The 16,713-nt window shown below is 33.3% G+C and overlaps 1 protein-coding gene across 16 annotated transcripts in view; it reads left to right on the forward strand.

Moving 5' to 3' along the window:
* Positions 1-16,713, forward strand: part of Slc4a10 (solute carrier family 4, sodium bicarbonate cotransporter-like, member 10) — a 280,272-nt gene that overhangs the window by 178,521 nt on the left and 85,038 nt on the right. For all 16 annotated transcript variants that reach the window (XM_030252258.1, NM_001242380.1, NM_001242378.1 and 13 more), the window contains exons 5-6: positions 3,575-3,735; positions 9,389-9,577. Coding sequence is in view for 15 of the 16 variants with exons in the window: in NM_001242380.1 (NP_001229309.1) it covers positions 3,575-3,735; positions 9,389-9,577 (350 nt within the window). In the remaining variant the exon portion in view is untranslated. The remainder of the gene's footprint in view (positions 1-3,574; positions 3,736-9,388; positions 9,578-16,713) is intronic.

Here is a 16,713-nt window from a genome sequence, read left to right on the forward strand (position 1 = left end):
CCCTTGATCTCCTTTTGTTTTCTAATTGCTCTGGCTAGGACTTCAAGTACAATGTTGAATAGATAGGGAGAGAGTGGACAGCCTTGTCTAGTCCCTGATTTTAGTGGGATTGCTTCCAGCTTCTCACCATTTAGTTTGATGTTGGCTACTGGTTTGCTGTAGATTGATTTTATCATGGTTAGGTATGGGCCTTGAATTCCTGATCTTTCCAAGACTTTTATCATGAATGGGTGTTGGATTTTGTCAAATGCTTTCTCTGCATCTAACAGGTTGATCATGTGGTTTTTGTTTTTGAGTTTGTTTATGTAATGGATTACATTGATGGATTTCTGTATATTGAACCATCCCTGCATCCCTGGGATGAAAGCTACTTGGTCAGGATGGATGATTGTTTTGATGTGTTCTTGGATTCCTTTAGCGAGAATTTTATTGAGGATTTTTGCATCGATATTCATAAGGGAAATTGGTCTGAAGTTCTCTATCTTTGTTGGGTCTTTTTGTGGTTTAGGTATTAGAGTAATTGTGGCTTCATAGAATGAGTTGGGTAGAGTACCTTCTGTTTCTATTTTGTGGAATAGTTTGTGAAGAACTGGGATTAGATCTTCTTTGAAAGTCTGATAGAACTCTGCACTAAACCCATCTGGTCCTGGGCTTTTTTTTGGTTGGGAGACTATTAATGACTGCTTCTATTTCTTTAGGGAATATAGGACTGTTTAGATCATTAACCTGATCTTGATGTAACTTTGGTACCTGGTATCTGTCTAGAAACTTGTCCATTTTATCCAGGTTCTCCAGTTTTGTTGAGCATAGCCTTTTGTTGAAGGATCTGATGGTGTTTTGGATTTCTTCATGATCTGTTGTTATGTCTCCCTTTTCATTTCTGATTTTGTTAATTAGGATGCTTTCCCTGTGCCCTCTAGTGGGTCTGGCTAAGGGTTTATCTATCTTGTTGATTTTCTCTAAGAACCAGCTCCTTGATAGGTTGTTACTTTGCTTCTGTAGTGCACACTCTCACCTGTGCAGACTACTTTTGACAGAGTCCTGCAACTAAGATGGCTCTAGCAAATGCTGAGGGACAGCCCTTCCGGCGGATATGAGGTTATTAAAGATCTTTAAAGGGCAGAAACTTTTTAAGAATCACTCATTTTAAAAATTAAAGAAGTCTGGGGATATAGCTCAGTTAGTAAAGCAATCCCCAACATGCAAATAAAAAGCCAGACAGACTAGTGTGAGCATGTAATTCCAGGTGTGGAGAGGCAGAAACAGGAGGATCCCTTGGGCTTACAGGCCTGCCAGCTTAGCCCAATCAGTGAACACCAAGTCCTCATGAGAGTTCTTGTCTCAGAAAGTAAGCCATTCTCATTCCTAAATGTGATGTCTCTATCACACCTTTCCCCACAAAGCTCAGAGATCTGTGCAGATAAGACAGAAAGTTTACTATACTAAGAACTTGTGAACAACTTCTGGAAAACTGCTTTCCAGACACAACAAGACTGATGCACACATGAACTCACAGAAACTATAACAACATAGATAAGATTCACAGGAGCTCAAACCAGGCAAAAATCCCAACAAGGAAGCAGGGAAGTAGGTACAGACTCTCACCATTAGCCAAGAAGTTATTTGCCATGGATAGATACTAGGAGAGGGGAATATCATCCTTTTGTTCCTCCATGGGTATGTCGGTTGTAGCCCGTGGCAGGGATCATGGGCAAGATTAGTTAGCCAGTCTAAGCCGAACTCCATGGTTTTGGTTTTTGTTTTTTAAAAGAGAGAACAAGAAGAAGTTGGATATGTGAGGAGCTGCTGGGGTATGTTCAGGGAAAAGGAAAAAGCATAATCAAATTATATTTTATGGAATTCTGAAAGAATAGATCAAAGCATAAAAGATGTTGTCATACATGATTCCTGAAGGAATGAAACTGGAGATTTACCTGTGCCCTTCACATGCACACATGCGCTTGAATTCCCTCCTCCTACATGCACACTCACATGTGCACATCAACACACACACACACACACACACACACACACACACACACACACACACACACACTCCAATTGAAACACTCCTTAGCTGAGTGGGGTGGTCCACACCTATAGTTTCAGCACTTGGGAAGCAGAGGAAAGGAAGGTTATCCTGGGCTACATGGTAGAACCCTTTCTCCAGCTAGAACTCCCACAGTCTTCTCTGACAACCACAGTAAACATCAAAATAAACCAAGGGTCAAAATCACAGAATAAAAAACAATTAAACAAGGGAACAGAAAAAACTGAAGTGTTCTTTGAAGAGATATTGTGGATGATTTGGTGATGAAATGTGAGGGTTGTTTTTTGTTTGTTTGTTTGTTTGTTTGTTTGTTTTGTTTTGTTTTCTAATCCTTTGTGGGTTCTCTATAAGCACAGCTTTCCCCAGTGTGTGTAAAGATAGCATGAATAGTATTTTGCTTCTTGAACTTTATGATAGATCCATGGCTTTCTTGACACTCATTTCAACTCTGTTCTTTCTAACAGACTCTTGGTTACTATCTGTTAATACATTTGTTTCTTTGTCTAGTTTCTTACATGGGTTCTCAACCATTGAAATTGGGTCTTTTATTACATAAATAGCAGTACCAGATAGGGGTCTGTGTGTGTGTGTGTGTGTGTGTGTGTGTGTGTGTGTGTGTGTGTGTGTGTGTTTCCTTTTGGAAAGAGGAAACATGGCCAAAAGTGATAAGGACAGAGGCATGAATAAGGGAAACAGAGGAGGGAAGGCTATTTAGGTTAGAGTTCATCAGAAGTGGTGGAATTGAACAGGTCCTTGGATAAGATTAGAGAGCCAGACCCTAAATCATTGAGAGGTTGATGCCAGAGTAGTAAAAACATTGACTTCCCTTATCTTTCCTATTTGTCTTAATTACAAAAGATTGCAGATATTGCAGACTGTTTCTTCACACTAAGCAGGCAGTGGTTCCCATTTGGATTCAGAGTTCATGTTCCATTCTTGGCAGGAGTACCCGTGGAATGATATCCTAGACCAATTTTTGTGTATCCAGGTTCTACCACTGACTGTCATGAGTATGTTTCTTCCAGACAAAATAACAAGAATTTTTACCTACAGATTAAGTGCCACATTGCATAAGCATCCTACAAATTTATTGGAGAATTTTTCATCTAAAACCTGAAATTTAAGAGTTCCAACTACAAAGAAAAGATTAAGTATTCTTTCACCTCTTTTTTTCCAACTACAAATTTTTTTCCACAAAGGAAAATGCTTCCCTTTTTTTTTTTAAGTTAGTACTACAACAGTGACCACTGGCAAATTTTTATTTAAAACATTTCTGCAAAGCTAGATAAATTTTTAAAAAGTAAATCTTTGTTTTTAACAATCTATTACAATAAAAATGTTTGTTTAATAGAATTTAAAGAGATTGTACCTGAGTAAAGTGGACTATCTTTTCCTTATTTCCCCAAACCCATGAAAACAAGTTTCAATTTGGAGACTTTTCTTTTTATAACTTTTTTTATGATATGGAATAATTCTTCAACATTGTAGTACTTAATATATTTACAAGAATATCTATTTGTATAGGTGGTTGAAATTTGAAGAGGATGTGGAAGATGGAGGAGAAAGATGGAGTAAGCCCTATGTGGCCACGCTTTCATTACACAGCTTGTTTGAGTTGAGAAGCTGCATCCTGAATGGAACTGTGCTACTGGACATGCATGCCAACACGATAGAAGAAATTGCAGGTAAGCTGTTTGTTTTCTTAATTTATTTAATTCTGACAAGCTTGGCTGACTTTTATTATTATTTTTCCTGACAATTCCATATATGTGTGAACAGTGAAAAACAAGTTTTCATAGTCTGTTTAAGGAGCATTAAAATAATTTTCTTCTATTTCTTTATTTGAAATAAAATAAATTGAATTTGAAATAAACCTCAACTCATTTCTAAATGATGATCTATAACAGGAAAATAGATGGCCAGATCTCCCTGAATATTTTCATGAACCTGTTTAGACCACACACACAAAGAAACTAATCTTTACATAGTTAAAGATTTCCCCTAAGGAGTTTGTTTATGTGGATTAAGTGACTGAATTGCATTTGAGAATAGATTAATTAGAATAAGTTTTGTAGTTGCTATATGAAATATATCTGTCAAGTATCCCAGGATTACAACACTGACCATAGAACATACCTTTTATGATTTTATTTAACTTTCTTAAAGAATGTGACTTCTAATGTTTTCCTTAGATTGTTACTCTGAGCAGGAAATGTCCAGTAATTGCTTATTTTCCTATCTCTGTTGCCTTTCTTTTGCTCATCTCAGTAGACCCCGTGAAAATGAACTGTGTTCAATCTAGTTTTCCACAATTACATTTTCTGAATCTATTCTTGCAGTGAAAGTAGTTCAGTAGGCACAATATCTCGAATAGCTTTTTACTCTTCTTTGTGATTCTCTGGTCAGCCTGTGTCTTTTTGTTTGACTCCAAGTAGTCCCACTTGAATGTTCCACTTTCCATGTAGAGCACTTTGTACAATACTATTGAGGATATGACAGTAGTTTAGAGCTAACAGTATACAGAAATTACAGGTTCTAGACATAATTGTGTTGACAACTTTTGCTTCATTTCCTTTTCAACGGTGAATAAAATATTTGTAATTGCAACTTGAGTGTAATATAAAGATATTTACTTCATCATTCAAATTTCATTAAAATATTATTTTCTTTTTGTATTCAGTTATGATCATGTAATTTTATTATATTTAATAAATAGATATGCTTTACATATTTATGTCTTCTAAACTTTGCAGTTTGTTCTTATCTACCATTATATCTTATTGTTATATCAATCTTTAAATGTAGGATGGAGGCTATTTTCTCCTATTAAAAACAGATATGTAGAATTAATGTCTTAAACATGATATTTGCAGATAAGGAAATAGTTTCTTTGAATTAACCTGTAATCATAAAGTTGGTTTTGCTTATGATTATGATGATTTAAAAACTAGTAATTTTTCATATCATCAATTATTTTTCTATTTTAGGAAATCAAAAACTAGGTTCATATATTAGTAGCTAGTGTCTGTTTTCTAAAAACCATATTTGTTTGTCCTTTAGGATTCCAGATCTGGGATCATGTCATTTCAAGAATGTATAAAGTGTAGAATTGGTGCTTTCTAGACATTTCTTTGTAAAGCAACCAGATATTGTTTTGGAATGGCAAACTATTTTATGTCAGTGTTTTTTTTTTGTTTTGTTTTGTTTTGTTTTTTTTCTATCAGATTTTTGATATGTTTTTTTTTAACAGACTCTCATAATTCCTTAAAGAGATTTTGTTAGATTTAGTAGCAGAAAATCCCATTTGCATCTGGCAGGTCTGTCAAGAATTTCTTGTATAATTAAAGTAGGATTTTCTTTTGGATGAAGTTAATTTAAAACATATCTATTTCCCCATGTTTCAGGGAACTCAATAAATCCAAACTCTATCCCTCAAAATATTACTTAACCTTTTCAAATCCACAAATCTCTAGGTATACTATTTCTTACCATGATTTATTCTGATGCAGAGATTAATTATGTTGAAAGTGTTTCCTACTTACATTCATATACATTGTAGACAATTTATGGTTTGTGCTAATCTCTTTAAAACTCAGCATTATAAAGATTAGAAATGGAAATATTCTTTTTGAAGTGTGAATACTTTACCCTGATTCTGTCAATGAAAGTTAGAAAGAAATTGAAATCAAGCTAAAGTTAGTATCGTGGACAAATAATCAATCAAAGCTCACAACGCATTAAAGCAACTTTTGTCACTTAAACTTTTTCACTGAAGGATAAATTTAATAACTAGCTCCACTGAATGCAAACTTAAGACCGGTATGAGAATGTATTATTTGACATCAGGTTCATGCGACGGCACAGCACGCACCTCTAATTCTAGCATCGGCGGTCAGGTCTCTTGAGTTTGAGGCCAACCTGGCCTACACAGTAAGTTCCAGGCCAGCCAGAGATGCATCCTGAGACCCTGTTAAAAGCAAAATAAATCCATAAGACCAGGTTAATATTATGACAACCCTTAGTATACAAAGTTAAGTGTTCGGCTTTTATACTGTTAATTTTGGCAGCCAAGAAGAATCTATCACTTCATATTCCCGACTCCTGCATCTCTTTGAAGGTTAAGGCCATGAGTTTTCAGAGCATTTATATGGGAAATTTGAAGAAGGCATATATTTTTATAGTTTTTGCAATAAGTATGGCTTTTTGGAATACTTTGTGATCATGATGAGTTGATTATACTAAAGCAATTACCTAATTATGATGAAAAAAAATGACTCCTCTGTCCTGAAGCCGTTTTACACAGCACTGATAGATTTTGTAGAGTGCTTGAAGTCAGAACAATGTGCTCTATCTTTTTCCTTCTTGCTTCTTTTCTTAACAAGATCTTGGCATAGGGCTTTGGCAAGCTCATGGTGTTAGGCACCATTGCCTGCTGAGATGTGAGGGCTCAACTTTGGGCCTAAAGCCATCATGGCTCATTATCCCTTCCTACATTTCTAGTTAATACTGATAAGTATTATTGTGGTGAAGAGAACAATGTGGGTGATGCTAAATCATGTTCCTGCCTTTGTGCTTAAGCCTCATGCCAGTATGCTTTATTTTTAAGCAAGAAGATTAACCTTTCTCGTTCACTAATACAGTCTGTAATGTAGTCATGCCTTGGATGTATGGACTGGGTTTGTGGGGTTACTGAACACATGAGTACTTTTTAAAACCCAAGTACTTTCTCCTGTGTCTGCCTGAAATAAATATCTTATCTGTATATAACTATAAAGGTGGATGTTAAGGGGCTTTATAGTGCTCCTGTAATTGTGGCTCAGTGGAATTTTAGTAATAATATTATAACATATATAGTTTTTATATGATCAGCTTTGGTTCTGTTTAGCATAGTGAACAGGGAAGTCTTAATATTCTATTTCTGGATCTGCCTTGAAATTGTGTTATATTAGTGTTTTAATAACTTATAATTTCTATTGTATATGAATATGTATTTTATATACATTTTTGGTCACAGCAAGTTTTCAAAGTAATATAATAGGATGACAGTTCTTCAGTTCCTTTATTTTGTTTTAATTCAGAGATGTCATAAATACTGATCTGCAAAGAACTGAAACATGAATTTACATTTCATCATTTAATGCCGTGCACTTTTTGGAATTGAATGAGACTTTTTATCGCATTGGATGATTTCTAAGTACTTCACATGTATCATTGCCAACTCCCAAATATTCATTTTTAACTCTTTCCCATTGTGAACAGAAAGTGACAAAGCAAATTATATTCCTTGTTTTAAGTATGGCCCACTGCCTAGTCTTGTAGGCCTTTTGAGCTGTGACTTGGGACATTTCACATGACTGAAAATGAAAACAGAAAAAGCTTTTATAATGTAAAAATTGTACCAAACTAAATTTCATCGTTGGGAAGTTTTAATGTAGTTCAAAGGCAGAATTGGGGAGTTGTGACAGAAATCGTTTGTTATCTGGCTCATGGCAGAAAAATTGAGGCTAATTAATTCAATTCTTGTCCTGTCCAAAAAAGCTGTAGGAATCCCATCTCTACTGACAGTGATTGGTTCGTGTCAGTCAAGAGTAGAATTTTCTATGCCAGGTGAAAAATGAACCTTTTATAAAAGCAAGGGACAAAAGCTAATCTATTTCCTACTGGATAAGAACAAGGATATTTCCTTGTTACAGCTGGCAGCCACCTTACACCCATAACGGAAACGAGACTGAGCCCAAATGCACATCCTCAAGAGGATGCATACAGCATCACACAGAGATGGAACTAGAACAGCCTCATTTTGAGTTTCCTCTTCTGCCAGTCAGTCAGATGAGTCAGTGTAACTGAGGTAGCTTGTACTTTCTGTTATTGACAAACTCATCTTAATATCTAGTTGATACTATTATAAACTGAGAATACTGAAGCCTTCACAGGGAACTATACCCTATTTAATGGAAATTGCAAAGAAAACCGTGTACTGGGAAATTACTTACTGGTTGACCTCAATTTGCTAATCAGTGCTTTAAGGGCCTTAGATTATTATTCTAGCTGCAGTGCTATCTCAGTGCATACATTGTTATTCCCATCCTTCAAGTGATAATAACTGTACTTACTCAGCTTTGCAAGGTCACACAGCTAGAATGTTGTAGAGGGATCCAAGTTATTCTCCATTGTCTATTTCCATTTTGTACAAACAGGAAACTGAGTTTCTAAGAGGAACGTTTGCTAATGTTGATGCCTGCAGTGTAGTGAATGCGTTGGCAGGAGACAACTCACTGGGATCTGCTTTATATAATTTGTACTCCCCAAAACCAATTAGAGTTAATATTTGATATTCTGAAAGCAGAGTATTAATACTGAGGCTCAGTGAAGTGATACTACATCATTAAGGAATTTCAAAGGCCCTTTCCTGTTATTTATTTCATTGGCACACTCGATACATATGACAATACCAATGTACTCAGATCAGTCTTCTGAAATCTTTCCTTATGCATTTTAAAGCTATAGTTCCTTGTCATCAAACACATTCTATGGGTTCTGTTAGAGAAAGAGATAAGTTTGTAACAAATAAAATGCTTATTTACTCTATAAATGCTTGGAACAAAACTGCTGGATAGCTCCTAACCCCACTTAGAAGAATCAAGAAAATTATTCTTCACTAGAAAGTCATAGAAAAACTACATTAAAATATGTGCAAGATGTCAAGTGTTTGGCTAGTGCATATCTTTAATTTGTGTTCTTGGGTGACTGAGAAATTTGTAGTGTAAGTTTGAAGTTCACCTGTTTGCAAAGAGGGACTCAGTTTAGTTAGGGTGATTTGCATTTTCTGTTTCTTAAAGATGTAAACCGAACTATGTAACTAGTTGATACTGTTATAAACTTTGAGTGTAAGAAGATTTCATAAATTAAAAAAAATACCTATACTCTATGTAAAAGAAATGGTGTGTGTATGTGTGTGTGTGAGAGAGAGAGAGAGACAGAGACAGAGAGAGGAGAGAGAGAGACAGAGACAGAGAGAGAGACAGAGATACAGAGACAGAGATACGGACTATAACATAACCTTTTCTGTTACAATCATATGATTCTGTTTGATGAATAACATAACTTTTTGTTTAATATATTGAGTATGCTTAGAAAAATGAGAGGTTATTGTTAAAATTAAGTGACTTACAATGAAAATTCATGTTTCCCTGTAGCAATCCTATAAAAGATAGACTTGTTTGAATCATCTTACATTGAGATTGTCAAAAGAATTTCTTTCTACTTTAATATGACTAATATTCAGGGTGTCCATTTTAAACAGAAAAGCTGTGCTCCTTATCTTCTTTCTGTCTTCAGATATGGTCCTTGACCAGCAGGTCAGCTCAGGCCAGCTGAATGAAGATGTTCGCCACAGGGTCCACGAAGCATTGATGAAGCAGCATCATCACCAGAATCAGAAAAAACTGGCTAACAGGATTCCTATTGTCCGATCTTTTGCTGATATTGGCAAGAAACAATCAGAACCAAATTCCATGGATAAAAATGGTAAGTGCTCTTTTGTTTCTACTATAAGACCATGAAGTATTAAATTCTTTCCAAATACTTAAAATATTTTCTTTGAAAATTGTTTATTGAAATTAATATTGTTTTAATAGAATCATTTCCTTTTGTGTGCATATATATGTATACATATATGTATATGTGTATATATATATATATATATATATATATATACACACACAAAAATACACTATATATTTGCCTTACTTTATCATCAAATTGTAGACATCTTATTAAAGAACTTGTTTCTAGAAAGGCTCATAAAAAGAGTAAAATAATTGATTTTCAATTCTAACTTACAGATCCAAACAGCAAACCTAAATGGAACACATCTTCTATCTTGACCTAAAACTCTAAGCCTCATCTTTCTCATAGTTGAGAAGAATAATGAAATGGTTTATGTTGTGGTGGCCTTCTGATTAAATCATCTTTTTTTGTAGAGAAAGGTTTTCCCATCTTGGTCGTGGTCAACAGATTTCATTATTGAAAATAAAACGATGCAGCAGCTAACGTGGCAGCTAACATGGCCCTGCCTATCTGAAGTCTCCTTTCTGCCCTGAGCACAGTGCTCTTTACGTGGCAGCATCTCAGTGTGCAGGGAGCCTCATCACAATCTTCACACAACAGCATACTTGAGCAATATTATTTTCTCATAACCCTGCTTATTAGTTTTCTCCTTGAATGAATTTAATTATCATTTACACTAAGAAATTGCTTCAAAATTTGTTATCATAGCTTCATAAAGGAAAATGAATTTACCATAAAGATCATATGGATATGTTATTCTTGTATCAGGTATAAATGTTCTTCAGTTCTAAAAGATAAAAATTATGACTGCCATGTAGTTTGGTAAGTAGAATGTTTGTCTAGTATTCAGTAATCCACATTTTATCTGCAGCACTGAGTAAATGGGCCATTGTGATGCAGTCATGCTCATAATCCAGGAATTTAGGTAGAACTGCAGAAAGTTCAAGGTCAACCTCAAGTATATAGAATGTTCACAATCAGCATAGCAATAAGATATTTATTTAAAATATCAAATAAAAGGTGAAAATATTTTCAAATGATTTATTAGAAAACCTGACTTACAGAAATTGACCACAGTAACATAAATTGACAGAACAGAATATTTCTGTGATTTTCTTCCCTTTTCAAAAGTTTCAGACGTACTTTACAACTATGAGGATATGTTTTCTTTAGACTTGTATTTTGAGGATGTTTTCATACTACTGAGTCAAATGTTCACAAACAAAAGAAATACACCAATGAATCATTCAATTTGTTTCAGAGTATCTTAAGGTCACTAAGTATATTAAGTCTTAGGATTTAATGTTGAATAGTATTGAATGATATATTTCTAATTGAGAAGTAGCATTTGAAAATTTGTTTTTTATCTAGGTACTAGGAAAGGAGTGAACCTTTCATTGAAAGTCCCGTGACTGGGTAGACAGAGTCCTCCCTTTTCTTACACTGGAAGGCTCATTCCTCGGGTCCCCAGGCTGTTGCCTTTGGGTATTCTCTAACCTTGTCTGTTGCTGCTTCGTGTTTCTATTCTGATAGTATGTCTGTACGAGAATGTATTGTCTTCTATTTATTACACACTATAAAGCCAACAAAAGCAGCTGAAATTTTTAGTTTTAATTTCTAAAAATTAAAGATACAGAAATGAAACATAGATGCTGTCCTTGACTGACTATAAAGCATTGGTATCACGTAGAAGCATGTCTATAGATATATATGCAAAGTTCGTTGAAAGTGTCACATGCATGCCATGGCATATAACCAACTTATATTAGTAGATTCTATTTTGCAGATACAGAAATAACATTAAGACAAATACTATATTTAAATTAATTCATATTCAAAATTATAATTTGACTTAAACATATACACATTAATGTGAAATTGAAGATTTTATAATTTGAGATATAAGTGTAGTGGTTTACTCTTTAAAGGGAAACTTGAAGACAATTTTATTAAATTATTAGAGAAAAACCCCTGGGTAGACAAATGGTAAGTTCTGGCAGCTGCCTAGATGACTAGAGAACAGAAAAAACATCCAGTAGAAGTTATTGATGCTTTTATAGTGCTACTACTTATTTGTTGGCCAAGGTTAAGAAACCCAATCTAGATATTTAATAACTTTTATGGGAGATTTAAGTTTGCTTGACTCTCTTAAAATCTTATTAAAATACCCCATGTTATAATTTTCCAAGAATTTTGAAAAATTTTTGGACAAATAAACAGTCTTCATTTCATTACATTTTTGGAAATCAGACAATAACATATAGACCAAATATGTTTATTAAAACAACTAATCATCATGTGTGATACAATTTCTATATTTGTTACTTCAATCTTCACTGAGAATAATGTTTGTATTTGAAATTTTAGATACATTTTAGGGAAAGGGAAGAAGGTGTGGAATTTACTGACTTGACCTTGTGTTGTCATGTGCAGACCTATACTCACTGCCGATGTTTGAAACTTCCATTACATTTAAGGAGAGAGGACAGACTTACAGCTGTGAAGCACAAGTCTACATGCAGATGCGCATAGAGACAGCATTTACAGAGAGGACTTTTGTTTTTATCTGTGAAACAGCTTCGTTTTCCCAAAAACTAGAATCTGAGTAATTCTGTTGCCATCTGTACAGTCAACCTTTATATGAACACATACAAATCTTTCCAGGGCATGTGTTAGGGTAATAGAAACTTGGAAGCACTTATAATAAGATTCATATATCCAATTAAGTATTGTTGTGCAGCATCCTGTCAGCGGTAGTTTCTAAGCCTAGGCTTCTAACACCTCCTCATGACTCTGTTTTGCTTCCTCACACACTTTACATAATTATGTGTTCTGAGAAGTCTGGAAATATGTATAGACTTCAACAATTTAGAAGTAAGTCTCCTACCCACAAGTGTGAAAGACCTCTACTACTAAGGTTCTCAATCTACTTATGGACTCTATAAACTGACAAACTTGAGATAAACAAAGAAATTGGAACTCAAAGCATAAATGTAGAATTGGCACTCTGTTTTAAAACATGGATTAGAGACTTAATTTTTATGGTGCAATAGTAAAAGGGGATGCAATGGAATCTTACCATCCAAAAGCCTAAATGTAATATCCAATATCCTTTTTATTTTAAAAACACCCTTGAGCAAACCATTTTACTAAAAAAAAAAAAAAAAAAAAAAAAAAATGGGCCTTTCCCTTTTTAACACTATAACATTAAAATTAATAGAAGGTTTTCTTTAAAAGGAGCAAAGATGTAGAAATGAGTTATCTACCCTTGTTTAATGTGGTTTTGTTTTAGGATCAAAATATGAAATGTCCTCAAAAATGAAGTGATATTTACATAAGGAAGTCTAAGAAACATTTAGAATAAACTTTCTGTTTCCTTAATTGAATACTTTTGGGTGTTATCTTGGTTGTTCTCTCAAGGATTAAACATCTAGATACTGCATTTCAGATGCAGGTCTTCTTTGTTTTATGTTACATTAAAAAAAAAAAAAGTGTATTTTCTTTCCCTTTCTTTTCCCCGTCCACGTTTTCTCTCTGTTACTTTTCCTTAGTGATTAATGATATTTTTCAATCTCACCTACAAATACTCTGATGTATATATCTATATGTTACATATATATGTCAATATTTTTGGTATTCTGCACATTATCCTCAGGGTTAAGATGCAAGATGCTATGGATTCACCGTGCATTTTTAATGCCACCATGCTGTGTTTAACTTTCACTTTTCATTAAGCATCAAAACTGTGAGAATTAAATGACTGATTCTGATGTTTCAATAGAAAGTGACAGTTACATTTGGCAAAACAATGGCAAGAAAATAATAGAAAATAGTATTTACTTTGACATTAGAACCCTGAAAAGTATACTGAAATGAAAAATATCAAGACTATTCAAGTCATGTCTTGAATCTAGAAACACATTTCAAACACAAGTGTGACTTGTGTTAGATGATCAAGAAACCAAAATACATTAATGCTTCTATTTATCATTTCTGTCGCGCATTCCCTTACGCATGGAGACATTTGTATTGCAATTCTGTTGTAAAATGTTGTTAATATCCTGATTACATGTTTTTGATAATTCTTGGGATTCATGGCTTCTGTAGTATAGGGTACTTTCATCCCCGAATCCATTACTGCTAATATCTAACTCTTCCCCTGCTTCACGCTTTTTCTCCCTCCTAATTAGAATAATTTCCAGTTGCTGTTTTGTTTTAGAACCTGAAAGTTACAAAGCTTCTGCTAACTTCTTCTAATTTACTGTTCAGAGTCTTAAGTGCAGAACACTTAAATTTAGAAGGATGGTATGTGCGTTGAATATTCTGACCTGGGTAGGTTGAGCCCTTCCAGCAGTAGACACAGATGTATTGTTAATGATGTTTCTTTGTGGTTTTTAAACTTGCTTTACTGCCTTAAAATTACTTTTCTTATAATGCTGTATATTTATTCCAAGATGCAGGATGCCTTTATGTGTTTAGATATTCATTTCCTTTTAAAAGCACTGTGTTATTGTAAATAATATAACATGTAGTATTTACTCCTCATAATGATCAACTTTGAAGGAGAAAGCTAGAAAAGTACTTCTTAATGTTGCTTGAGAGAAAGCATAGTAAGAGATTCCTATATATGAAGAATGTAAACATTTCTACTGTTAAAAGAAAATTAAAATTATGTTACTTATTAACAGAGTTGATGTATCTGTTAGAGGCTGTATTATCACTGAGCTATGGAAATTGACTACATTTTAAGAACAAACATATTTCTAAGATAACATGTTTAAAGTTTTACTTTCTTATTTGAGACTATTTCCAGGCATACCAATTTCAACAATTAATGGCATGAATACTTTTTCTGGTTTTGAACTGTAGCTCACCTAATCATAATTTCCTAAAAATTTATCTCTTTCTCCATGTTCTCTATTTCCATAAAAATGTATTGTTGCACATATATGTAACTTTGTCATTCATCTCTATATTTCTTCATTTTGCTCTGTCTTGTGTCTGTCTCTAACAGGCTCATCTCATCTCTGTACCTCCCTCATCTCCTACCCTTTGGGTACTCTAAATGCGTTGAAGGTTCTGAGGTAGTGTAATCCGGCTTGGACTCTAGGATAATAGTACTGTACCTCCATGTCTTCATCCCAGTTTCCTTCTACTACATACAATTTATACTGAATTAACCAGTAGCAATAATGATATATGTAGGACATAAATTATCTAATGATTTGATTTAGACTGGATAAAAAAATGTAAAACCACTGTTTTATATCACTCATTCATACAATATGCATAGAGGAAAGAGCTATATGTGAAGACTCAAATATAATTCAAAGAAAATCAAACAGGTGCTAGTATACATGCTATATACTCTATGCTTTAATTCATATGTAATAAAGCAAGTTAATATTTCATTAAAATAAAGAACCATATAATTAACAGATAAAGTAATAGTATAAAGTAACCTTTAATGTTGAATAGAAAGGATAGTGTTAGATTTTTCAAATATTTACATATAAATAGTTATAGACTTCTATCATGCTTTGTATAAGTTTCATGATGCCTGAAGATTTGCACTTTATAATAGTTAAGGTAATCTAAGTTTACAATGCCATTTAATTACATGAATTTTATCTGAGCAATTATTAGTGCTCATGGTGTAGGAATTAGAAAGGAACAGACAAAAATACTTGTTTGCAAGCATCATGCTAAAGTAATTAGAAAAGTTATCATAAACTAATAGTATACTTGCAACACTTTTAAGGATTTAAGGAGTTATTTCTACCTTTTGACTACTTTTCCCCTGGAGAGGGAAATAGCCTGCAGTTTTTTTTCTAATATATTAGAAAATAGTCAGTGCACCTAAAAGTTGTCATTTTTTGAATGACATTTTTTTATCACAGAAGTCAGCAATTGTTCTAGAAATTTCCTTCCCTATATTTGTCCATGTGTCTTATGTGATGGTCTTTGAGTTCATGAAGTGCCCTTTGGAATCTAAGCCCATCAACTTCTTTCAAGTGATGATACTTGAATTAAGTAAGTTTTTAAGCAACAAGTTATAATAGGCAACAAATTATAACAGCTATTCTGTGGCCTAAGGAATCTATGGACTATTACGATGCATGCATTATAGCTTTGTGTCTATAACAAAATATATAAGCTTTATTTAAAGTATTGTAATTTTCCCTAAATAAAATAAATTATTCTTTTAAACTTAATTCTTAAATTATACCTATAGATTTTAAGTGCCCAAAAACTTGTCAAAACTCCTTATTTATATTATTTTATTTTAATAATTTAATGTGTAGTTTTAGAAGTAACACATTAAATGATTCTAAATTCAGATTTTAAATGCTATTTAAACTTTGAATGACTTTAGATGTGACAAGTATATTCATGTATTATTCTAAAGTATAGAAGATACAAACAGTTGTGGTCTCTATACCTATACAAAGGATGGTTGTACTATAGAATACATTCTTTCCTCTCTGTCCTATAGTACAAGTTCTCTGGATTTGTCTGTACTCTAGAAATACATATCTCTTACTGTCATCTAGTGTGCTTCTTACTTGATATTCAGAACTAGGCCATTATTAATATCACTTAAAAGATTCAAAGATCATAGTATCTAATTCACTTTCTGATTATCATATTATAATATAAGGTAATATTTTACACTTTTAATTCTTAAAATAGGAATAGCATAGAAGAGTAAATGTCCAAATATATTTATTACAATTATCACAAATAGCAACATATTAGTGATCATAAATATTTACCAAATGAAATACAAGTGCCAATGTTTAGCTATAGTTAATAACCTGAATATAGTTTATGAAATATTGTTCCATATCTATCTCTCTATATATATATATGAATGAAAGAAAAACCAGATTTTTTAAATTATATATTCTAGCATATTCACTGTCTGATTCAATCTCATCAAAGTTGGTTTTGTGTTGGGTTGACTCTTTTTGCATGTGTTTTCTTACAGCATTATGTAAATGATATTTCATGTAGTTACTGGCTACATGGCATAAATTATTATAAGAAAACATATATGTTTATTTAATTTTTCCATAACATGGGTCTTACCA

This window comes from Mus musculus, chromosome 2, assembly GCF_000001635.26.
Source record: "Mus musculus strain C57BL/6J chromosome 2, GRCm38.p6 C57BL/6J".
In the NCBI taxonomy this organism is placed as follows: Eukaryota; Metazoa; Chordata; class Mammalia; order Rodentia; family Muridae; genus Mus; species Mus musculus.